Below are 24912 nucleotides of genomic sequence, written 5' to 3'. Positions count from 1 at the left end.
GGTTAAAATTATGCGGAATACCTGCAATCCCGCGCGTATATTCAGACTCTGTAATCGACAGGAGGCGGATGCGTGTCAAACTCACTGTCGGAGAGGAGAGAGAGACGCAGCTTGTATTTGTGTAGGCTATATTCGGTAGATACCGGGAAAATGAGTAATGGAACCGTGTCAGATATTTCAGTATCTGTATCGAAATATAGATATTTATGATAACACTACCATGTAGTTTGTTTCTCCAAACTTTGAGTCCATAAATTACGCTGAACTCCCTCACTCTCTGATCAGTTCTTCAGAACCTGCTGCGGCTTTTCCCGGTTCAGATATCAGGGCTGTTATTGGTCCCTTCACGATCAGATATCTTTATTGGCTACTGAAGTGCCGTCAAATGTTTGAATATCAATTCAGATTGTGGGCGTACTCAGTAACGAACTATGATTTAAAAGTAATGAAGTAGATTATTTTGCTTAATTTGTACTTAAGTACAAGTAAAAGTACAGCTTTAAAAATATACTCAAAAAAAGTACAAGTACCCGAAAAAACTACTCAATTACAGTAACGTGAGTAGTTTACTTACTACCACTGGAGTTCAGTAAGAAACAAAACATAAAGGGCCCACTTTTGGCTGGATGATTCACTTGGACTTTGAACTGACGTTGAGTTGCATGTCTTCAGTCAGATGAGGGATTTTAATATCTGCGTGAGTCTAAGCAATTACATCCAACTAAGGCTGTGAAAATCCGATAATGATTTGTGTAAAATAGGTCTGGAGTAATTCCTACCTATGTCAATTTTCCAATATCAGTAGTTGATTTAGAATGTGCTTTTCACTAAATGGCTTGGCAGTTTCTATAGCAGGTAAGAAACCTTGGAAAGTATAACTGGTCCAATCATCGCTTTTGAATAAAAGCTAGTGACATCAGCCCAACATCTTCTATTGGATGTGGTACTTGCATTGGGGGCCCCTGTTTATTTCGACTCTCTTGGATAGTTTCGTGACTACATCCTTTTCTCAGGAACGTTGGAAGAACATGGTCTGCGAGCACAGTAAGACTAGTTTTACATGCTTCAGATACAGCTGGGGAAACATTTCATAATCTGGAATTGTTTGAAAGTGCGTCAAAGGATGCACTTCGTGGTAATAGCAGAAACAGCAATAGAAAGATTGATGTGTTAAACTGAGCTGCATATAAAAGGTTCAACTAAACGTTTGACATTAGTAATATATGGTAAGTAGATGGAAAAACAGGAACCACAATATACGATGAATAATGATGCTCAAAGGAAGCTTAATAAAAATGTAATTATGATATATATTAGTGGCTCTCACTGTAGGGTTGTGACCCAAAAGTGCAGTAGCCCCTCACTGCAGAACACAAGATCCATGGGGCGTGGTTGGATCCACATCTAGGGGGTGGAGATTGGTAGGTTTAGGGGTGGAGATGGGTGGGTTTAGGGATCAGGGGTGGAGACGGGTAGGTTTAGGTATATGTAAGGTGGGAGGAGTTGGATCTGGATTCAACCGCGCTCCCTGGATCTTGTGTTCTGCAGTGAGGACCATCTCCAAAAATATGGTTAATAGTAATAAAAATAATAGTATATAATAGTATAATAGTAAATGATTATTATATTATATTACATTACATTACATTGCATTGCATTGCATTGCATTGCATTGCATTGCATTACATTATAAACCAATGGTTCTCACTGGTAGGTTGATTTCCTGTGCTACATGTCCTGCACATATGCAGGCAGTTAGCACACACATGCAGGGCACGCTGAAGAGATTACACCAGCCCACAGGGAGGTTTGGGTCCTCCTTACTGTACCTCTCTCCAAATGTTTTTGACCATTGTTCAAAGAAGCACAGGTTGTCTTTATATTATTTATGGATCTGTTCAGTGTTATTGTCAGGTTCATTTCAGTTTTAGGTCTCAAGAAAAATACAGTGGGGTCCAAATATCTGAGACTGCTTGTGAAAATGCTTCTGTTTAGCATCATTTTTGTTTTTGTATTTTATTTTATTTAATTTTATGTATTTATTTATGCATGTATTTATTTATTTATTTTGGATATTGTGATATTACACATTATGGAATCTAAACATAGTTTGTGTGTTTACACACATGCATACACCTGTTTTGGTGATAGTATACATATATACATAAAGACTAATATATATACATGGACTCAACTTTCCACTTTGAAGGATCTCACTGCTGCCATACTGCAGGTGGTAGCTGTTTATAATATCTTCCACTAGATGGGGATATCGTTCAACATGATCTTTACAACTTGCACCTCATAGCCTCTGGCATATATCATCAGTGAGTAATTGCAGTGATGTTTTGGGAGTGAGTGGGTACACCGCCACAGCTGCTTGCTATTGTTCAAGTTCAGTTGTCTGCACTTAAGGGATCCTCAAATCAAAGCCATGAGCCGAAGGTAAACTCATGCTTATGTAATGGGAGTGGCGCAGTCATGCATTTTGATTTTAATGGAGGTATATGCTGTTATATGATTACATAATTTGCACACTGAAACTATTTTTTCACTCTGAACTTCAAAGTACTCCTGAAAAGGTAATGGTTCATAATTTCCGATATCTATTTGGAAGTGTTATTTCCAACTAAATCTAGGAATAAATCCAAATACACTTATTTATTCATTTAACCTTAACCTTGAAATAATATATTTTGATAAATGTTATTGTTTGAGACATGCATCTTAAATTATTTTGAAAATATAATTAATGAAAGAAGGAGCAAAATAATAATAATAATTATTATTATTATTGTTATTATTATTATTATTACTTATTAAATACTACCACTACTAATAATAATAATACTAATAACTATTATTAATATTTTGACACATGCATCTTAAAATATTTTACAATTATAATTTATTAAATAATAATCATCATAATCCTAAAAATAACAGTTATTAATAAAAGTACTAAATAATAATAATAATAATAATTTTTCATATAATATGTAGCCTCTAAACATGTTGAGCTGTGGTGCTTATATTGGAGATGTGGTTCAAATTTTACTTGCAACATATCCCAATCATATTACTGTACAAAATACTGTATTTCGTACTTGAGAATCGAATAAGTGACAAATATCTAAATGTGAAACGGCAGGTTTCGGCTGTGGGCGGTGGACAACACGGGTCGGCGTTCCAGTCCGAGTGAGGTGACGATCAAAACTCCCTGTCCCGCCGTGGATGATGTCAAGGCTCAAGGTAGAGAATTGATTTTCTAGAATAAACTTCATAGGTTTGGAAAGTATTCATAAGATTATAAATCTTCGGATTTGGTTGAATGTCCCCTCAGAAATAGCAGACAAGATTTATAATCTGTTCAACGGCTACACAAGCGGGAAGGAACAGCAGACAGCCTACAACACGCTCATGGACCTCGGCTCATCAGCCCTCCACCGAGTTCTTTACCATTACAACCAGCGCTACGAGAGCTTTGGAGAGTTTACTTGGCGCTGTGAAGATGAACTGGGGCCCAGGTTTGTAAGATGATTCACTGATGAAGCTTTGTTATACAAAACCTAGCTGCCTTTTAAGACTATAATGGGACTTCATAAGTGACCAGATTGGAACGTTCTATATTGGCAGATATTCTGTAGAGTGTCCCAAATTAGTGAGTGAGAAAGGGGAGGATTTTTTCTATCACATTCAACAACAGTATTACGCTCGCTGCCACTGTTCTAGACTGTTTGTTCTGCCTCTTAAACGTAAACTTAACTTGTGCAACGATTGGTGGGAATAAACATATCTCATATATAAGTCAGGACTAGTCTATATAGCCTGAATAAAGCAAACCAGTATCTCACCAGTGAAGTTTTGATGGATGGCGATTTTAATGGATGCCTTCAGATCACCACATTTGACAAATTCAGAATGTTTTTATTTGCTTTTTTCATTTGTGTTTTGCTCGGTTTAATAATTCTGAATGGATCCGTATATATTTATATACAGTCAGGTTAAGGCAACTGGTATAGTGGGATTTTGGCATCTCTGTGTGGTCCTGTTTGGCTTGTTATAGAAAATGCTCTAAACAAATGTGGCATTTCTTTTTTCCTCTCAGTTTTTTTTTGCTGTTGCGCTGTATACATAAATTGTGAATTATGAAAATTAAAAAAAGTTTTAATTTATCTTGAATATTCTTGAAGAAAATATAGTTTTGTGGGAATCATCCTCAAACTTAATCTTGAACTTGGTAAAACAATTTTCTTTATTTAAAATATTAAAAGTCTTAATATTTTTTCCTTTTGTTATACTGGGATAAATCATACTGGGATGTATGCTAAAATTTGTTGGAAGTGGCGCCCTACCTAGAAAAGTTGGTTCCAAATTGCACTCCACACTGCAGACTTGACTTGCAGTTGATTTCAGTAGAGTTTGATGTTAGCATGCTGCTATGCTAACAGCACAATACTCTGCAGCACTTTAAAACATACAGTATATACATACATTAAGTATAATGATCAGTTTGTGATTTATTTTTTGTTTAATTTATTTAGTTAAATTATGTTGCATGAATGTTTAAATGTTTTACTGTTAATTATATTAACTGTTTTTTTATGAACTATATAGTTTTTAATTCACCCATTTTGGATGCAGTCTTGGATTTATTTTGTTCATTGAGTTTGGCAGAATACATTATGGGATGCTGCCTTGGAATGCATGTGGGAATGTTAGGGGGACATATACATTTTTATTAATTGCAATTAAACCCGATATCTTGTTTTACAAGCTTTTGTATTTTTTTTATGTTTTTCATTGCTCCTTACATTACATAGTAAACACAGATGATTCTATTACGGAACCTAAGGTCAGACTTTTGATTAGGGTATTTGTGCTAATTAGGTTTATATTGAACACAATCAAACTGATTACAGTACATTTAAAGGGATCACTAAAGCATCACGCTGACCACAAAACAGGGTAGTAATCTTTATACACCCTCCAAAATAAACCAAAGACTTTTCGAATTGCACTGAAACACTTTCTAAACACAGCCATGTGTTCGATATAAAACTTGAACACTTCCTCGCTGATGCACAGTAGATGCAGGTGAATTTAATTATGGCCATTTGGACAAACGTACCTGAGGCCTCGGTTCAGATTAAAAGGTTGTATTTAATTGTCTCCATGTTGCAAGGTTTTCCTTTCTTACTCCTGAGTTACTGCATCAAAACACACTTTTATCGAATACTATCCCACCCAGTGTGACTGATGAGAAGGAACTGATGTGAGGACTTTAACAGTAGGTGCTTTCAAACCAAGATCATGGATTCATGGTAGATTAATCAGGCCTTTCAGTCTCATGCTTCAGGCCTATTTCCTGAATGAGATATTTCTCATTCATACCCAAGGAGTCAAGGTTTGGCTAGTTAGCATGTTTTAGTTATTTACCCTTAAAGGGTATCAGTAACTTAAAAGTACATATTAGTTTCTAATGTAATATCTAACGTTTTGAAAGGGTAGCACATCAGTGACAGCTTTTGTACATGTATTATTTATTTGTCTGTCTGCCTGTCTATCTATCTGAGAGTGTGCCTTAACTGTACCATTATAGGAGTAAAAAATATCTTTATCCTTTATGCTTTATATGCTGAAGAAATTATTATTAATATTATTAAGCAACATTTATATTGCAAATATTTTTTTGACCCTATGAGTCCTAAAGGGTAAAATGTTTGTTGATCTGATGTTGAGTCAAGTGATGTCAATAATACTGTCATTGGCCAGATTTGAGAACTGAGAAGAAATTATAGCAGGTTAATTAGTATTAATTGACCCGCTGTCTTCTACGACAAATGCATCAAGATAACCCAAAAACAACATTCATTCGTAATTAATTCCTCCAGATATTTGCACAATGAAGGGTGCGTGTGATCATGCCCCTATGATCGACCCAGTTCCATGAAATATTGCGCAAGTTTTTAGCCTTCAGATAAGCTGTTCTAGTGGAGGTCTGGGGAGATGGGCCATTATCTCCCCAGCATCTGTCTTCCAAACAACTTGTATGCGTCATTTCCATTGCGTCCATACAGCATTTTTTCGGCATAGGATAGGATGGAAATATAACCAATGAGAATTTGTTTCTGTCTAATACAAGTCACACAGTTCACTGGGGTTTCCTCATCAGCAGCATTTAAATGTAATTTTCATGAACTAGTCATAATACAAGATAATTGTAATTAAACTGGCCCCCTCAGCATATAAACCAGTTCAGACTTGGAACAAAATAGATTAAAAAAAGAGACTATTCGCTGTGTTTTCTTTTGTTTTGAGATATCAAAACAGAAATTTTCTGATTCATTCTTAATTGGTGGTACTATTGGTTGGACTGACTCACGCTTTAATAGGTGGAATTCGGTGTGTTCGGTCAAAGTTCTTTCGCTGTTTTCGTTCGACATTAATGCTGTACAGTTACTATAAGGAACCACGTTGTCGCTGCCACAGGAGTCATAAGGCCATTCCAAATGGATGATATGGAAGTCGATAATGAGTGAGGTGGGTTGGTGTGTTACTGTAGATGTCGGTGGAATGCAGCTGATTGTTTCCTCCCAGACTATTGCAAGAGATTTCGGAAAGCGAGAGTGAGATAGAGGCACTGGCAGAGCCCAAGAGGTTGAAAACGTACCTTGGAAATAAAAGGCCATTTTCCACTTCCATACATGCTGGGATTTATGGTGACAGCCATTGCTATTTGTAGACCAAAATGGACTTGTTAAAGAATAACAAACCACAGCGTTTTGTTTTAAGCAAATAAACAGCCAAATTCCTACAACCACTGAAATGTAGCAAGATATTAAAAACATAAATGCACTCAAAATAATGATGTAAATGACAGCATCTCTACAGCAGACAGGAATATTTTTCATTTAATATGCTAGTGATTTTTGACATCATTAAAATTCCATTATTATACGTTATGAATTAATTGGAAGCCAAAGTAAATAATGAATTTATACTTTGTCGCTTGAAACCTCATTGAATTGCAAAAGCAGTCAAACAAGACATTGTGCGTTCAGTTGAATCGGTTTAAGCCACATTATAATTGTAAACACACTTAAAAATACACTTAGCTACCCCAAAGCCTTGTTGGTCCACACAGATTTGGTTTTCGGTATTTATGCGGTAGAGTGTTGAGCTTCTGGTTTGACAGGGGCTTGAAGTGAATCTATGACTTAGGAATGAGGCTATCTTTCCATACTCTTGGTATCGCATTTCAGCTTCTTGTCTCTTGCGACGGATATTGGCACTTCAGCGCATTCACACTTACTCAATAAACGCCCCTCTCAAGTCACCACCGCTAATAGAATTCACAGGTACTTAACCTTATCTGCCGTTCACCTAATCGGTCCTGTGTTACCTCAGAAGCTTCTTGACGGGAAAATTTCTCTTTAAAGGCTTTGCCATTACAGTTTGATATAAATACACCACAGGCTTGATTTATGGTCAAACTCCTCAGTCCAGATTTTGAAGGGCGTCATTTAAGGGCTGCAGACAGAAGACCTGTGTTTTAGCTGAATATGGCCATCGCCTGCAGTTTATATTTGTTATATTGGAGTCTCCCATTAATCTTTCAGTCTCATGCTCTGGAGCAGCTTGTGAGGTGGCCATTCTCAGAATGGATAAACGGAATGGAATGCTCAAAAACACCGGAGGAAGAAAAATTTCAAACCAGTGTCAAGAGCATTACGTAATAGTAATATTCTAAAAACTATGCAGTATGAGTATCACAATGGATGTTAGCAGAAAAAGACTGATTTGAATCATGTGCAGAGCAAGACAAAAGCTGTGTTGTTGTTGAAGTAATTTGATAGTGCAGAGATAAAACAAAATTCAAAAAAAAGGGATCAGTCAAAACAAAAGTACTGCATGTGTTTAATTTACTAAGGTTTTAATGACTAATGTTCCAAAAGATGATGAATATTGCAATTATAATATACTGTATATTTATAGTAATAATAATAATAATACATATAAAAACACATTATATTACAATTTAATATAACTTTTTCTATTTTATTATATTTTAAAATGCAATTTATTCCTGTATTGTTTTTCAGCAGCCATTACTCCAGTCTTCGGTGTCACATGATCAATCTGAAATCATTCTAATATTGGTGGTGCTCAAGAATTATTTATTATAAATGTTGAAAACAGTTTTGCCGATTAATATTTTTGTGGAAACTTTGTTTTTTCTTTGATGAATAGAAAGTCCTTTCTATTCTTTGATAACTATTCTATTATTTCTATACAGCATTCTAAAAATTTTACCGTCATTTTTGACCAATTTATTACATCCATGCTGAATTTTATTTATTTATTTCAGCATAATATTGTCTAATTGCATATGTTCCATATGCATTTGACGCAGACAATCTGTAATAAATAAACATTAACACACATTACTAACCAAGTATCATCTTTGTGTTTGCTCCTGCAGGAAAGCAGGATTGATCCTGTCTCAGCTGGATGAACTCAGCGGTTGGTGCCGGGGTCTCCTCCAGGAACCAAAAATTGGCTTGCGCAGAGCATCCCTCAAGTATCTGTCTTGTCGTTATACAGATACCAAAGCATTCGGGCTTAGCTGGGTGAATCTCGGCCAAGACTTACGTAAGGCCTGTGAAGATCAGATGCTCTCCGTTATGTTCAATGATTATGGAGAACCCAAGGAACTTTAAGCCAACTTGGACAACAAGAGGACCAGTCAGGGGCCGTACCTAAATGCAGCCTTCCCTTTAGGGCTTCTCTCTAGAGAATCTGGTCCATCGGTTTTAACATTAATTGGATATTTAATGATGAAGAGGAAAATATTTTGTGAGACCATGAGCTTTGCTGATTTTTCAAGAAGTATTCAAGTGGTATGTCTATGGGCTTGCACATAAAAATGTACAGTGTACAGTCAAAGGAAAGTTGCATTAAAGTGTCATTTAGACGTGGTGTATTTTGTCAAATAGTGCATACACCAGCTGGTATAGGTAGGATTTTTTCCACAAGAACTAAAACTGTATCACCTTAATGTGCTGAAAATGTAAAATGTCTCTGTAGTGCATATAGATATGGAAAGAGCTATAGCAATTGTAAATGTTAGTTAATTATTAAACACTACTAATGTGCTGAATGTAGTATTCAAACTAAGGTATGAGCGGTCAAGAAACTGTTTTTTTTTTTTTTTTTAAGTATAAGCAGTATTATGAAAATAACCATTTTAAAGTTGTGTTCAATAACATGTCTTGTTTGTTTTATTTCCTATTCCAAATAAAATCGCCAACATTAATTCACTGATTATTTAATTGTTCAACAGAAATTTGAACAAAAGTAATGAGGGCTGCACAGTTTTTAAAGTTTTTATAGTTGTGATGAAACTTAAGTATACCAACAGCTCTTTTCTTACGCATCGACATATAGAGTGAAAAAAAAATATTGGAAAAAAAATTGCAAGCCGGGAAAATATTTCTGTCCAGTTCACCAGTTGTAGATTGGTTGGAGGCATATTTTAAGGTTAATGACTGACTAAATGACTGGCCAGCATAAATCAACAGCGTCGTCTGTGATTTTCAGAAAATTTAGTTGTGACATTTTAAGAACATTCAGAAACCCAGCCAGAAATCATTCAAAATAAGATCAATAACATGCATTTAGAAAATATATTTTCTTTAATATTTAATCATTTCTTATATATATTTTTTTCCTTTATATTATTATTCTATTATTTCTTTAACAGTGTTTTTTTATATATTTAATATTTGACATATGATTTCATATTGTAATTTCAGTCTGCATCTTGCACCATTTGATGGTTAAAAATAATCTGATATTATTTCAATCTTGATTTAAAAAAAACATGCTGAGCACAATTACAGACATCAACTTTTTTAAACCAACCAAACTTCTTTAACGGTGTGTATTTATACTTTATTGATATGACAGTGAACCTACACTTTAACAGACAGAAGAGCATACAAAAATAGTATCATATATTTCCATTACAATTGCTACAAATGAAATCTCACATGCATTTCACAGGTTTTGCATGTACATGTACAGGGTATAAAATAACGATGAGAGGAAAAAAATCCTGAAATCTCAAATTTTGAAAGAACTGACAGTCTGAGATAAGCACTTTGTATACCTGTATTAATGACATATAGGTGGAAACAATATTGAGAATGTGGCTCACAACAAGCAAGAGCTATTTGTATAAAATATAAAAATCAGCTACACTTGAAACTTTTGTGAGTGTGTGTTTGATGGTGTACATAATTGCTTGTGGGCTAAAATATGGGTCATATCTACATCTATGTTAGAGATCTTGAAAAAATATTAGGTATTATTTTGTAGATTAATATTGAAGAGGATTGTTTTTATGCACTTATATGCTTTGATTTACTCTGCCTTTGATCAGCCTGGCACTCATGTGGAGTGAGAAACATTCAGGTTATTGTTTGACATTTTCTTTTCAAGCCAGTCTGAGAGCTTTCACAGCGGTCCTGGCTCCTTTCGCTTGGCTGTGCCCTTGTTCTCCTCGGCTTCGGGGTCACGGCAGGTGCACTCATCGTGATCGCAGTCCACCCCGAACTGAATGACCTGTCAATCAACCAGACACGCTTTTACAAACAGCATCCAGAAAACATTCAACCACAAACATCTATGGTATGTGGGAGCCACACGCAGTCTTTGAACAAGAGATCAAAGTGTGGTTTGGATAATTCAGCTCAAAAATACTTTAAGGCATCACAGTAGATCAAAACAATGAGCACTGCCTTTTTCCAGATGCATGATCGACATCAACTGTTGACCAAATTACTCCGAATAACCAATAGAATAAGAGTCCATTGATGGAAAAAATTTTTAGAGAATGGCCTGTTTGGGTGTTTATTTACCTAACCAGAAAGTCATATGGATTGGAATTTTTACACGATTGCTAGGATTGATAAGGACATGACGATCACATTCAGTGCTGAAGGGAACAAAAAAAGAGAGAGAAAGCCTGACTGTGAGCAGATGAGTAAAGGAGGTGAACACATGTTAAGAATCAACTGGAGGAGGTTCTCGTCCAGGATTCGTGCCATCACCACAGGTTGCAAAATAAACCCAAATTCCCAGCTAAGCAGCCTACTGCAGGAAAAGTAAACATGAAAGTACAGCGTAAGCTCTTATTTCACCTGATGTTTACGAGATACAATTGTCTCACTTGCGGTACATTCGAGAGTATCCATTCATTTATATTGCATTTCTTTGGAAGACGGAAGTTTTGCTTTGGTTTCATGCTAAATAATCATGATAGATGCTTTTCAAAATATCCAAAAATATTCAAAATATTTGCTTTCGGATCAACTGCAATTGTATCGGTGCATATAATTTTGTTTCCTGTGCATGTGGCAGAATGCTAGAAAGGGAACCACAGAAGGAGGGATGAGAGGAATTTGTTTTTTATTGTCCAACCTTGTCTCTGTCTCTCATCCTAGATGCTCTTAAACCAGACTGCCCAACCAACATACTCGGACTTTTCCATGGCCTGCGTAAACAGAAGCATGGCAGCTCTGCCGGACCTACGGTGGCAGGATGCTGTTCCTCACGGTTTATTTCACTTTCTCAGACCCTGCTTGTTTTACAGTTGCCCGTGACCGCTGACACCTGGCCCTCTGCTAATAAAAGCTGTTCTATCCAGTCATTTATTTATGACAGACACTCCCCCCCGAGCTCATTCTCGCTATGGGAGATCACGCCACCTGAGTGCCTAATGATGTGGGCGACGTTCATGGAAAGGGTTGACAATGTGGCGGCACCATGCGAGACAGAGAGTGGCACTGTGAGAGAGGAATGTGAAAGCAACGTAGCATGAATGTGGATGAGAGGAATAGTCTTTCAGATGAGATTTACCTTTCTAGATGAGAGAGTGGATGGACAGCAGTCTCCCCCGTCATATTGGCAGTACGCTCGGTTATTAATGGTGTCGCACCAACCATCTCCTCCGAATGGCTGCAAAGAAAGAGTTGCGATGAATTAACCAGATGCTGTCTTTTAAATTAGATTTTGAGTAATACATACAGAATAATATGTTTATAATGTATATTTGCTGTACAAAGAACATTTTTGCTTGTATTATTCAAATAGTTTATGTTAATTAATTAATTAAATAAATTATAAATAATAATAATAATAGAATAATTAATTATTAATTATTATCATTGTATCAGTATCGGACAATATTGAATATTTAACTGTGCATGCTCATTTCCTTTTTTTTTTTTTTACTGTAAATTATCTTATGCCATTATCTAAAACTCGCTTAATCTTTAAAATCACTAATAACACTTTACAATAAGGATTTATTTGTTACCATTAGTTAACATGAACAATAAAAATACCCGTAAAGCATTTATTAATCCTAGTTAATGTTAATTCCAACTTTTACTAATACATAATTAAAATCAAAAGTTGCATCTGTCAACATTATTTAATGGACCTCAGCTAACATGAATTAACAATGAACAATTGTATTTTTATTAACTAACCTTAACAAAGATTGTTAAACACTGTAACAAATGTATTGCTCATTGTTAGTTTATATTTGTTAATGATTAACTAATGTTAACGAATGAGACCTTATTGTAAAATATTACCATAATTTAAAAACACCGTTAAATGTAATCAAATGAAATTACAAAATAAAAATGGAATTACATCATTTTTAGTTGTCAGTCATAACATAAAAATAAAAAAAATACAAACCAAATAAATAATGAAATACAACAAAATTAATTTCATGATCACATTACTCTAAGAATGATTAATAGTTTCAAAATAATTAATATTATATAAACAGGCAAACTATAGCCTTCCATATGCAGGAACAGTTTATTATACATCCAAACAACCTGAACTCACTGAACTAGTAAATGTGCCCTTAAAGTATTTTAAAGGTTCAAGCATGAGTTACCTCATTTTATTATGTACAATTAACAGTTTTCTCTGAACATGAGGAAAGAAATGCATGGATCATGCCAAAGGGATTTCTGTTATACCTTATGGTAGGTGGCATTTCTCATTTATTCCTTTCAAATAAAATAAAACCGCATCTGTTATTCCAGACAAAACTTCCTAACTTCCTTGTACTTCCTTCGATGTCATTACTTCACCTGTGTGAGAGCATGGTTACCCGTTTTGCAATGCCCAAGGGAGCAAAATCCAACCTTCTTGAGTGGACTACAATTATCAAATTTAATATGCATAAACACTTTAAATGTGTCATTATGCCTTCCTAAAGTATTTTACCTAACCTTAAAGGATCTGATGCCAATAACAGGAAAACGAGAGCCGTCTGCCAAAGATACTTTTGGCTCTCTTGTGCATGTGGAGTCCTTTCAAAGAGTCCAGGTTCTACCTGATTCCACATCCCTGTGCAAGAGCAGCTGGCGAGGAGATCTCTGTAGAATTTATCCCTGCTAACCCTACACCCAATCCAAAATGTTTTTCCTGCCGTGGTCTCATTCTCCAAGTCATAAGCAATATCATTTTTCATTCTTCAGTTTCAAGCTTGTGTATATATATAGTTTATTTCTTTATTCTTGCTCTCCATCCATTTTGTTACCTTAAGCACATTGCAAATTTATTGGCCATAACAATTTTAAAAAACAGTCTTACCACTTTGTGTTTAAATTAACGTGTTACATATTGCAAGTTAAATATCTGAATCTAAAACACATGCATTATTAATATTGTTTTAGAAAAGGCTGGAAAACGAAAAATGACCTAATGCCTAACTAAAGAGTCGTGTAACAGTAAATGGGAAGGATGTGTGGAATGCATCTGCTCCAGCCAGCATGGAAAACTGCCAGTGAATGTCAAACAACACTGTAGTCAACCATCTGAAGCACTACACAAAATCATCTGACATGGACCTCACATATATCTGGCTCAAGACAAAACAACAGTCAAGAAAAGTCAAAATCTTGACCACCACAGACACTCAGATGACCAAAACAATAGACAATATAATGTTTTAAATCATTTAAATCTCATGCTTATTTTCTTCAAAATTAATCATGCTAAATTATTACAATAAATTGACAAATACTTGCTAATTGTGTCTGTTTTGGCTCGATAGATTTATTTTAAGCATAAGGAGCTGCAGTGATGTTTTGATGGAAGGACACAAGCATTTAAATGATTGATTTCAGTGTTTTGTGTTTATATTCAGTTTATTTAGACAACATAGTATACGATTTCAATATCTATCATTTTTTTTCGGTTGTCTGTGATATTTTCAATTTATTTAGACAAAATAGTATAAGATTTCAATATCTATCATTTTTTTCAGTTGTCAGTGATAACATTAATTTATAAAAATGTAAAATAATAAAATAAAATCTAATGAAAGAAAGGAAGTTGCAACGTAATTAATCTTAATCTAATAGCCAAACTATAGCCGTCCATATGCAGAACCTTAAAAATCCATGTAACCTGAATTGACTGATTTTTTTTTCGTCATAAGCAGCTGCAGCGCGACTCATGATCTGTTTTCATCAATGTTTCGAGACCTAATAGGAAAGACTCAGTGAACTTACTGTAATCCAATAATAAATATAAATACCTCTTCAGATTGCCCACTGCTCAGTGTCAGTTCAGGCTGTCCACTTTGAGGTATATCCTAAAATTCATTTTCCTGGCCTCCTCTCAAAGAGGGGTTTTAGTAGGCAACCCTGCTGTTTTGGGCAGTATCCAAAGCTTGATTAACATTACATGAATTTATTGAAAATGAAACTCTCTGAGTCACTTAGAAAATATGTATTTTTTAAAAACACAATTAACCCCTAGCAACAGTTTCTGCGATGAACGTTTGCAATCTGAGATACCGGAGATCAACAAACCGAAATCTTATCTGAAGCAAACAATGAAGGTGTCTTTTCACCTTACAGTACATGTCATCGGGAGAAATCCCTAAACATCCCACAGGAGCGAGGGAGGACACACTCCACAGGTTGCCTGACCGAGCACATCTAATGCTAAGCGAAATAGAATAGCATAAACAAATCTCCTTGGCAACAACATGTTTTCATGGACAACATTGTTTCGAGGCCCCATGTTAGTGCTGGCATCTCACTTCACTGAAGTATGCGGCCCTTGATTGGCTCTCTCCAGAGTTCCCAAAAGACTACTAATTATGTTCCCCTCCATTTAATTTCTAATGTAAACTTTTCTTTTTTTGTCTTTAAATGCAAGTTGAATATGCTGAAAAACAAATTTTAGGTAACACATCACAACAGTGAAAGGCCAAATGAAGTGTTTCCAGGTTTTTTGTGTTTGTGTCTTGTCAACTCTTTCCATAATGTTAAGATGAAGAAACCCAGTGCATGCCCTGAGAGGAATCAGATGACCATTCTTCTAACCATATTTGCAGCAAAGAATGTGAACAGTGGTTCTTCGTAAACTTGAGCCACATAAAAAAGAGGAAATAGTTTACTTAAAAGCTGGTTTGAAGCAGTCAAATAAATTGAACTTTATAGTAGCAGAGGAAAAACAAAAACAAACAACCCCAATAGTCACTTTCCGTACCCACTGTGTGTGTATATATATATATATATATATATAAAATTCAAATTTCCAGAACCATAGGTTAGAAAAGCAGACTTAAAGTCTACTTATGTTTGGCCTTGGTGGTTCAAAATAAAATATTAATAATGACACAAACTAAAGCATAACCTGAGCTGACCTCTTCACTTATCATCAGCCTATAATAGGAAAGACCCTCTGGACATGCAGCAGAGCAACTGGAACATGTGCTGTGGTTTAATTTATATTGAGTCTCCAATATAAAAGCAACCGTTTTGCTTGGTAACAAATGAGGGCAAGAGAAGATGAGAGGGTCTGGCAGATATGAGGGGTATTTGAATATCATAAAACATCCCTCTACAGGAATGGTGTTTTCCAAAGTAGAATGAATAGATCATAAAACCTGTCTGTTTTACTCTGAAATTATATTAAGAATGATCAAATCTGATATCCACAGGAAAAAATAAAAAATAAAAAAGGCATGCTACTGATGATAAAGTTAGACGAACTAAATACATTGTCTTTTTATGATCAAAATGTTAAAGGGTTAGAAAGATTTATTAGATAAACAATTTGATTTACCTTTCTTTATTAAATACATTCAATATTTAAATGTATTTTTGTTTATTAAATACATAAAATATGAGAAAATGTTTTGTTATATTTAAAAAAAAAAAATCCTAAACAATTGATCCAAGTCTCACGCATTTGATTGGCACACTGTACTAAACATCACACCACCCTTTCACTTGCAAGATATTACAATAAACAGTCATCCATTATTTCCAAAACACTCGACTGTTAATTTCAACACTATTTTCGATTCCAGACTTCACATGACTCTGCTGCGTTACTTCTGTTGACTTTTAGCGAAGCCTGGTATGTTACTTTCGTCACATATCATTCGTGATTATTTTAATGCATCCATCAGTTACATAACACCTTTAAATTCCCTCTGTCCAACTGACCTGCACACACACACCGATAAGATCATTCATTTGCTTTGGCACCTCAGCATTACAATTGTCGACAAAGTCTGATGAGTTAGTGCTTGAGGTGAATTTAAACAGGATTTTGTGAATTGCAGGAAGGACTCTGGAGGAACAGAAACTGGAATAATATGTTTTATGATCATGTATATACCACATTTTACAGTGGCAATGATATTTTCATTCGGTTTTATTTTTGTGATAAAAGGAGACCTGGTGAGAATCAATCTGTCAGCATGCTGTGGGAAGATGTGGCATGCAGTCCATCAACCATTGCACTAAATGTTTCTCTTGGCCAGGAGAAATGTAAAAGATGTCTCCATATGAGAGCGAATGGTGTCGGAAATCCCGGACAACAAAATGCCTCATTACTAACGTAAATGTAAACTTGGGAAAGTGTAAACCAAATACAGACAAAATAAAAATAGAAAACTAAATGACTACGTTTCTTGACCCTTTGGATTGGGTTCATTCAGATCTGAATTCCTGGAGGCATAAATGGCTTCAAAGTCATTCTTGAGACATATTATGTGCTACTAGCCTGACCTTTTATGCTTTATTTATACATGCTTTTAAAAAAATGGATCATGGATTTGATTTGCGAGTTCCATTTTGGTCAAACGGCCCAGTTAATAAGATGAACATGGAGTTATGACTACAGAGATAGTGAAGAGCAAAACAGGTTTCCCCATCTGCGCACGAAGCTCCATGACACAATAATTGGAACGTAAAACTAAAAAATCAACACCATCATCATTTATCACTGATTATGGTGCTCCCTGATCCTCCTCGACCACACTCAATGATGCTCTGCTGGTGGTTATCTATCAGACTGCTCTTTTCTCTGCAAGATGTGACAGTAGACAGATGTGAACTCTGCCGTTGGTTTTACATCTTCCAGTGTGCACCAAAATACTGCTGCCATATACTACAAATCAGTATTATAACATAATTATTTTTTATTTAATGCAGCATGATTGTTCCAAATCAATATACTCTTTTTTTTATCAGTGGCACTCTAAAGTAGATTTTTATTATTTTATTTATTTTTTCTTTAAAAAGTTGTAGCATAACTTTGTGTGGGGAGTAGAACAAAATATAACTTGTTATTATTCACTAAAACGCTCCACACTTTGTTTGTAGTTCTTCACTTGTCATTGGTGTAAAACATATATAATATATATTTATATGATGTTTATTTATATGATACACTAAATAATATAAATTTTTGATTTTTTTCTTCTGAATTTTTAATATAATTTGTAAAATGTTGTTTTTGCTGTCACTTTAGATCAATTTAATACTTTTTTACTGAATAAAAGTATTAAATCCCCCCCACCAAAATAAATAAATAAATAAAAGACAAATATCGTACTGACCCCAAACTTTTGAACAGTAGTGTTTATAAGGAAAAATAATAATTAATACATAAAATTGGAAGTCTCACACTTCATTCATTTGAATGACATAATGTACTAAACACCTCTCCACCCTTTCACATTTTTAAGATATATCCCCTGACATCACTGGCAGAGCTAAAATCCAGACAGAAATACAATAAACAGTTATTGTTTTTGCCCCAATCACTCGACTCGACTGTTATTTTCAACACTATTTTCACTTCCATGCTTCAAATGTTTATCGTGTGACTTCAGAAACCTTGAAATATAGTGATCAAGTCTTTTGGACTACTTTTAGGGAGCTTGTATTGTTCATCTGTTTCAATCTTTTTTTGAAGTTTTTGGTCAACATAAACTGTTGCTCTATGGAAAAGAGCTGCATGAACATCCGTTACAAACTGAAAAATACTGAATAAATACTGAAAAAAGAAAAGCATATGGTTTTCTAACAACATGAGGGTGACAGAATCATCTAGAAATTAGGAAGAATTAAGAATAATTTCCATCTTGCACAAAATCACATTAGCTTTGAGGAACTATTTTGACTCTTGTGCGATGTTGTACTTCATCACTAATCAGAAAGACTTACGTCATATAATTGGCACTCACCTCACAGGACTGAATGCAGTGGATCTGTGCTGGATTCGGATGCCACTTCAACATACCAGTACAGACAATACTCTTTCAAAGGAAGAGAAATAGAGGAGCAAGAGAGGGAAGAACAAGGGGAAGGGGAAGTGGAAGGAGAGTCAATTGCTGCATTGTAATGATGACATAAAGCATAAAAGGTGACTTATTACAATTGATGAAGTTCTTGTAACAAATCTTCTTGAGAGGAAATTTGAAAAAGGGGTTTCTATTTATTTATATTTTATTTAGACTTTTCCAGAAATCTAATAATCTCTAACTTAATTTTAAAAGGCAAAAACTGAGACATGGTGCCTAAAAATAAAATAGCAAATTAATATCCAATAACTATGACACATAATAAGGGTTACTTTTGCCCTCCTGTCCTTTCAATTTGAACAAATATTTCACTGATTTGACATTTTCTCAGAATTGGAAAGCTGACCTGTTTCTAAAGCAGAATTTCTGGAAAGAAACTTGCTTATCTCTTATTCATCTCCCTCCTACTGTGACCTTTACGCCATCATTCTTACCCAATCTGCAATACTTTGGACAACATTCCTGGAAAGCAGGCTGTTCTTAGGGGTGCTGATGTATCATTATAAACAATGAGAGTCCGACACCTTCAGAGGCGTCATGCTTGACGTGTGGCATTTTAGGCATCTCTTATAAAAACATCACACTGTAATCATTACTCTCACGAGCTGATATGACACTGAGAGACAGAATCAACACTTTGGTAAGGTGAGTTGAACCTGGTTTTGTAGCGAAAATCAAGGTAACCCAATCCAACTTTTCACTCTGATGTGCCAATAATGTGATTCCATTTTTGTGTCCAAAGTATTCAGTCTAAAAGCTCCTCTGCCTACAGCCAAAATAGGTTCCCCCAAACAAAGATCAGAAACGTGAGCAATTTTACATTTGACAGATGTCAATGCACCTCATGTCATGATGTGTGGAACAGGAAAAAACCCCATTTCATTTCAGTCTTAGAAAATCCCTTTAAGGGACATTTTTGAGAAGTCTTTACTACATTTACAAGACTACTCTGTGTGTGGGTTGAATTAATGGTCAAGGACATCCTGGTTCCTAAAAGACATCAACCATTTTCCAAATTGTCACCTCACATCCAAGCATGTTGACTATGATGGACAGGTAGATGATAAAAAAAAAAATCACAATTAATTAAAAAAAACTAACCAACAATACCAATTGATCGATCGATTGATCATCCATCCATTCATCCATCCATCCATCCATCCATCCATCCATCTATCTATCTATCTATCTATCTATCTATCTATCTATCTATCTATCTATCCTTTTATTAAGTGCCATATCAGCATTAAAGTCTAGTCAAGATCAAAGTAGTTTATAGTAAAAGTAAAATAGTTCTATCCTACACAATTATTCGCAAACATAGGTTATTCATCCAATTCAATGCCTTTAGCAAAATGTTTTTGTTAAATAAACAAAATCACTGGTAAATAAAACACCTTAGTATCATAATTTTTTATTTGAGTTTAAATACTTTCGATACTCACATCAGTATCGATATATCGAAATTTCAGGATCGATACGCCCATCCCTAGTTTTGATTATCTTGTATATAGCGTTGAAATCATGCGTTTTAAAGCCATATTAGTTTAAACTTCTGATATAGTGTATTCTGAGCGCACACATCCGAAGCACACGCACAGAAAGCGGCTGTCACATGGCATGTGAGTACTAAACTAAGTTCTTTTTCATGTCTTATTGTGCTTAAACTGTCAAATGCACAAAAGTTTGTTAAAAACACATTTACAAAAACAGTCGGTATGTCTGTGAAGGTAAACAGCTGGGAAAGAAGTCGTTTATATTATCTTTTGCAGCAACGTAATATACAGTAAATAAATAAATCCACTGCTCTCTTGCCTCTTCTGAGGCTGGGACTCTAAATAGTGTTCTGTGCTCATCTGTGCAGCTAAAGATAGAACAGTTTGCATGCTTTGCTCGAACTTTTGCCATGGCGCTAGAACTTGTACACCGTTGTCGTTTGCGAAAACACAATGGCGGTGCCATGTGTGGAAGCGTGCAGATAAAGGGGCGGTGATATTATAATAAGATCCCTTTATCACGTCACAGAGGGAGCGAAATCTGACCGCGATGTTTAAATAGCAAATGCATTTGCGCCCATTTGTGCGCCCATGGGCGTGCTGGTCTAAAAAAGAGGTGTGTTCAGGCGCATTGTTGGTGCGTTGCTATTTTGAGGAACTGAAAATAGACTGCGCCATAGACCAACTCAAACCTGGTCTAAAGTCTGGCGCAATATTGTTTCTTTGTTATTTAAAGAGTGCGTTAGTAATATGCGCCTATAGGCAGGTGCACAATGCACGTACACTTTGCTTATTACACGCACAGGGATGCGCAGCAGCACACAAACATTTTTAAAAATGAAAAATTACATTCCGCCATGTAAATAGCGAACCCGCCATGGCGCGAACGCAACTGGCTTTTAAAGGGGATGGGAGATGAGACTCTGATTGGTTTATTGCACGTTACGCCCAAAAAACACCCATTACTCATTTAGAGAATAGGGGCAACCCGTTTAGACCATGCACTGGGCGTGCCGACCGTTTTCCCGTCGTTAAACTAGCAAAAGTGGATTCGGACATGCCCTGAGTGCACCTGCGCCGTGCGCTTTAGACCATGTGCTTAGATCGTTAAAATAGGGCCTGTAAACACGGATTGTTCAATTTTCATGAAATGTCACCTTTAATGTATTATAATGCATATTATTATGATAATGCATTATAAACTTACAAGGAACATTTTATTAATCTAGGCTAATGTTACATTTATAAATATTTATTTTTATAATGCATTTATATTTTAGCATATTTACAAATAATTTAAATATATAAATATACTACTGTTCATTATTAATTCATATTCATTCATATTGTAAACAACTTCAAATTTTAAACATGTATTAGTATGTAGAAATCACTTTTAAAGGAATAGTTTACCCAAAAATTAAAATTTGCTGAAAATGTACTCTCCCTCAGGCCATCCAAGATGTAAATGATCATCGGAACAAATTTGAATATATTTAGCATTACATCACTTGCTTACCAATGATTGCTCTGCAGTAAATAAAACAATTCTAATTAATAAAAGCTGTAAAAAGTGTTGTTTCTTAGTTCACTCTACCCTAAGCATTTCTAAAAGTTTAATAGTAAAAATTTTAAAAAAGGGCTTTAAAGAAAGTGCCTAAATTCTTGAACAGCCAATGATATCAAATAACAATTTGTGGCAAACTGGCCCCACCACCTTACCTGAACCTTGCTGGGAAGCATCCAGTGTTCTACTGTATCAGCGCTGGAGCCATTGGATAACACCACAGGGTCACTCAAGGCCACAATGCATGTTGGGTAACAGACGGCACCTGCCATGACACAAAGCAAGCTTTGCTTTAACCATCATTTGCATCTGTTGAATTTATTCATGTGAGCACATGAATAGCCAAGCTCCAGACTAGTCATGCATAGTTGAACAGCTTGGCAGGCTGGCACTCAAAAATATCCTTCTGCATGCAACTGACTGTGGTCTTGAAGCCCAGGCAGGTACAGTACAGTATGTCTAGACCTCTTATTAGGAAGGATAAATACAGTGGCCTAAATGTACAGCCAAATAATACAATGCGGAAAAAATTGTAAGATGCATATTAATATATGTTTAGACAATGATTGAGACAATAATCATTGCTTTGTTAAAAATCGACTTACTAGTCATTTCCATATTTGAAATGGGCAACTTTTATCTCATAACCAGTAAATTTTCTTGTCAGTTTAAATCCTCACCCACGTCAAAGCTATCCTCACAGCTGTATTCCACCAGGTTAAGGTCAAGAGGAGGCTGGCACGGTCCCTCTATCTTCTTACACATAGTAAAGTCCTCAGTCCATTTGCCATCTTTGGTGCATCGAATGCTGGACTGCAGAGACAAATGTAGATGAGTGTTTAATGACTGCAGAGTTTAGGAATACACAGAAATAGTTGGCCTACAAAGTGGTACAATACCCTTTCTGTTGAATCAGGACACTGTAGGGTGCAGATACTATCAAAGTCCAAATTGTTGGTGCAGGTGTACATGCCCTCAAACATCAGCGGGAGAGGAGGGCATGTGACAGGTGAACAGCTGCCCTCTTGCCACATCCCACCCTCCAAACACTCCAACCTCAGAAACTTCCTGAGAAAAACAAGTCATTAGCATAAAGGAGGGGTAAATCATCAGGGGTGAACGCACATACCTACAATATATTTCCTGTACAAAATCATTACTTTGGCTGCACTTGCAAAATCTAGTAAGCTCTGGTTTTTCTAAAAAAAAAAAAAAAAAAGAAGTCTCATGCTCACCAAGGCTGTGTTTACTTTATTTAAAATACAGTAAAAACAGTAAAAATTAACTCTAACCTATCCCTAAGTATTACTGCAATTTATGATATATCTCAAGTTTCCATAGTTCTTTTGAACTTTCTATTTAAAGAATCCTAAAAAATATCAAGTTTTAAACTAAAATAATATCAATATTAAGCATTGATAATCATAAGAAAGCATTGATAATCATAAGAAATGTTTCTTGAGCACAAAATGTGCTCAAGAAGGCCGTTCACCCCTGATGATTTACCCCTCCTTTATGCCGTCTGTCTCCATAAAGAGCATCTGTCAGGGAGAGTCCAGCCTCGTCAGGCCCAATCATCTCACACACCCGTTCACAATCACCGGAGTACTAATCAGCCGCACCTGTCACCACCTCATCAGCACTAGCTTAAATGCACAGTCACTACAGTCACACTTCGTCTAGTCTTGAGTTCACTACGCTACTCCTTACCTGACTCACTGTACCCGGACTCCATCCTGATACCTTCCTGTCTCTGTGCCATCCTCTTCAGCCCGATCCGCAAAGGAACCCGTCAATACGTGAGCCTGATCCCTTCCATTCCATAGACTGTTGCTCTAACCCATTTGCTCTCCCTCTCTCTCTCTTTCCCAGCACCTGTTCAATAAAGCTCTCTGTTTACTTTACCTCTCCGTCCCTGGTCTCCTTCTGTACTGTGACAGAAGACCAGACCACAACTTACCCACTTTATGGAGCCACAACCACCGAACCCCCCATCACTGGAGGATTTAATCCACGCCATCCGTACGCCCGTTGTATCTGCCTCCCACAGTCCCATGGCACGGCCCGCTATCTTCTCCGGTGAGGCGGCGGATTGTGGTGGCTTCTTATTACAATGTTCCCTATACTTCGAGATGCAATCACAAGCCTTTCCCAATGATCGCGCCAAGGTGGCCTTCATGATCTCTCATCTCGCTGGCCATGCTCTTCACTGGGCCCAGTCCATATGGGAAAGTAACAGTCAGGCCCTCGCACTCTATCTACGTTCACCGCCCACTTCAAGGAGGTGTTTAGTCAATCAGTCCTCAGGGCATCCAGATGGATGACAAAAAAGTCCAAGCCATTCACCACTGGCCACAACCCAAGACCGTTAAGGAACTCCAACGCTTTCTAGGATTCTCAAATTTCTACCGCCGTTTCATCCACCATTTCAGTCAGCACACAGCCGCCCTCACGTCTATGCTCCGTAATAAGCCCAAGTCTCTGTCCTGGACGCCCACCTCCCTCCAGAGCTTTGAAGAATTGAAGGAAGCCTTCTGCACCGCTCCTACCCTCGCGCTGCCCGATCCTCAGAAACCATTTGTCGTGAAAGTAGATGCGTCCACCGTAGGAGTAGGAGCGGTGCTCTCCCAGCAGTCTGGAGAGCCTCCCAGCCTCCATCCCTGTGCATACTTCTCCCGCAAGCTTTCCCCGGCGGAGCAGAATTATGACATCGGGAACCGCGAGCTTCTCGCCATCAAGCTCGCGCTGGAGGAGTGGAGACATTGGCTGGAGGGAGCTCGTCATCCCTTCCAGGTCATCACTGACCACCGGAACCTGGAATATCTTCGGGAGGCCAAACGCCTCAACCCCCGTCAGTCACGGTGGGCGCTGTTCTTCACCCGTTTCCAGTTCACTTTTACCTACCATCCCGGACCCAAGAACACCCGAGCAGACGCTCTGTCCCGCCTTCCTCAGGCCACCGAACGGGTAATACCCCCAGAGACCATTCTCCCTCCAGCCCTCATTGTGGGTCCCATTCAATGGACGCTCGACGAAGAGATCCGCCAGGCCACCCACTCCGAACCAGCTCCGCCGGGAGGTCCAGAAGGGAAGGTCTATGTCCCATCCACTCTCCGCAATACCCTTCTGGACTCGCT

At 36.7% G+C, this 24912-nt stretch overlaps 2 protein-coding genes across 2 annotated transcripts in view; one reads left to right on the top strand and one right to left on the bottom strand.

The window, feature by feature from the left end:
• Positions 1 to 9240, top strand: part of LOC107678919 (astrotactin-1-like) — a gene marked incomplete at its 5' end in the record, with an annotated part of 189441 nt that extends 180201 nt beyond the window's left edge. Inside the window, 3 exons of the mRNA XM_016474321.1 lie at positions 3152 to 3252; positions 3344 to 3527; positions 8486 to 9240. Of these exons, the coding sequence (XP_016329807.1) occupies positions 3152 to 3252; positions 3344 to 3527; positions 8486 to 8723 (523 nt within the window). The remainder of the gene's footprint in view (positions 1 to 3151; positions 3253 to 3343; positions 3528 to 8485) is intronic.
• A 704-nt stretch (positions 9241 to 9944) lies between these two features.
• The window catches only part of LOC107678935 (pappalysin-2-like), a 54244-nt gene continuing 39276 nt past the window's right edge, over positions 9945 to 24912 (bottom strand). Inside the window, exons 18-23 of the mRNA XM_016474336.1 lie at positions 22675 to 22843; positions 22456 to 22588; positions 21931 to 22040; positions 18596 to 18667; positions 11926 to 12024; positions 9945 to 10629 (exon numbers count right to left, since the gene is read on the bottom strand). Coding sequence (XP_016329822.1) covers positions 10522 to 10629; positions 11926 to 12024; positions 18596 to 18667; positions 21931 to 22040; positions 22456 to 22588; positions 22675 to 22843 — 691 coding nt within the window. The 3' untranslated portion in view covers positions 9945 to 10521. The remainder of the gene's footprint in view (positions 10630 to 11925; positions 12025 to 18595; positions 18668 to 21930; positions 22041 to 22455; positions 22589 to 22674; positions 22844 to 24912) is intronic.

The sequence above is a fragment of the Sinocyclocheilus anshuiensis genome, unplaced genomic scaffold, assembly GCF_001515605.1.
Source record: "Sinocyclocheilus anshuiensis isolate Anshui unplaced genomic scaffold, SAMN03320099.WGS_v1.1 scaffold1576, whole genome shotgun sequence".
Lineage (NCBI taxonomy): Eukaryota > Metazoa > Chordata > Actinopteri > Cypriniformes > Cyprinidae > Sinocyclocheilus > Sinocyclocheilus anshuiensis.
This window is presented reverse-complemented; position numbering and strand designations above follow the sequence as displayed.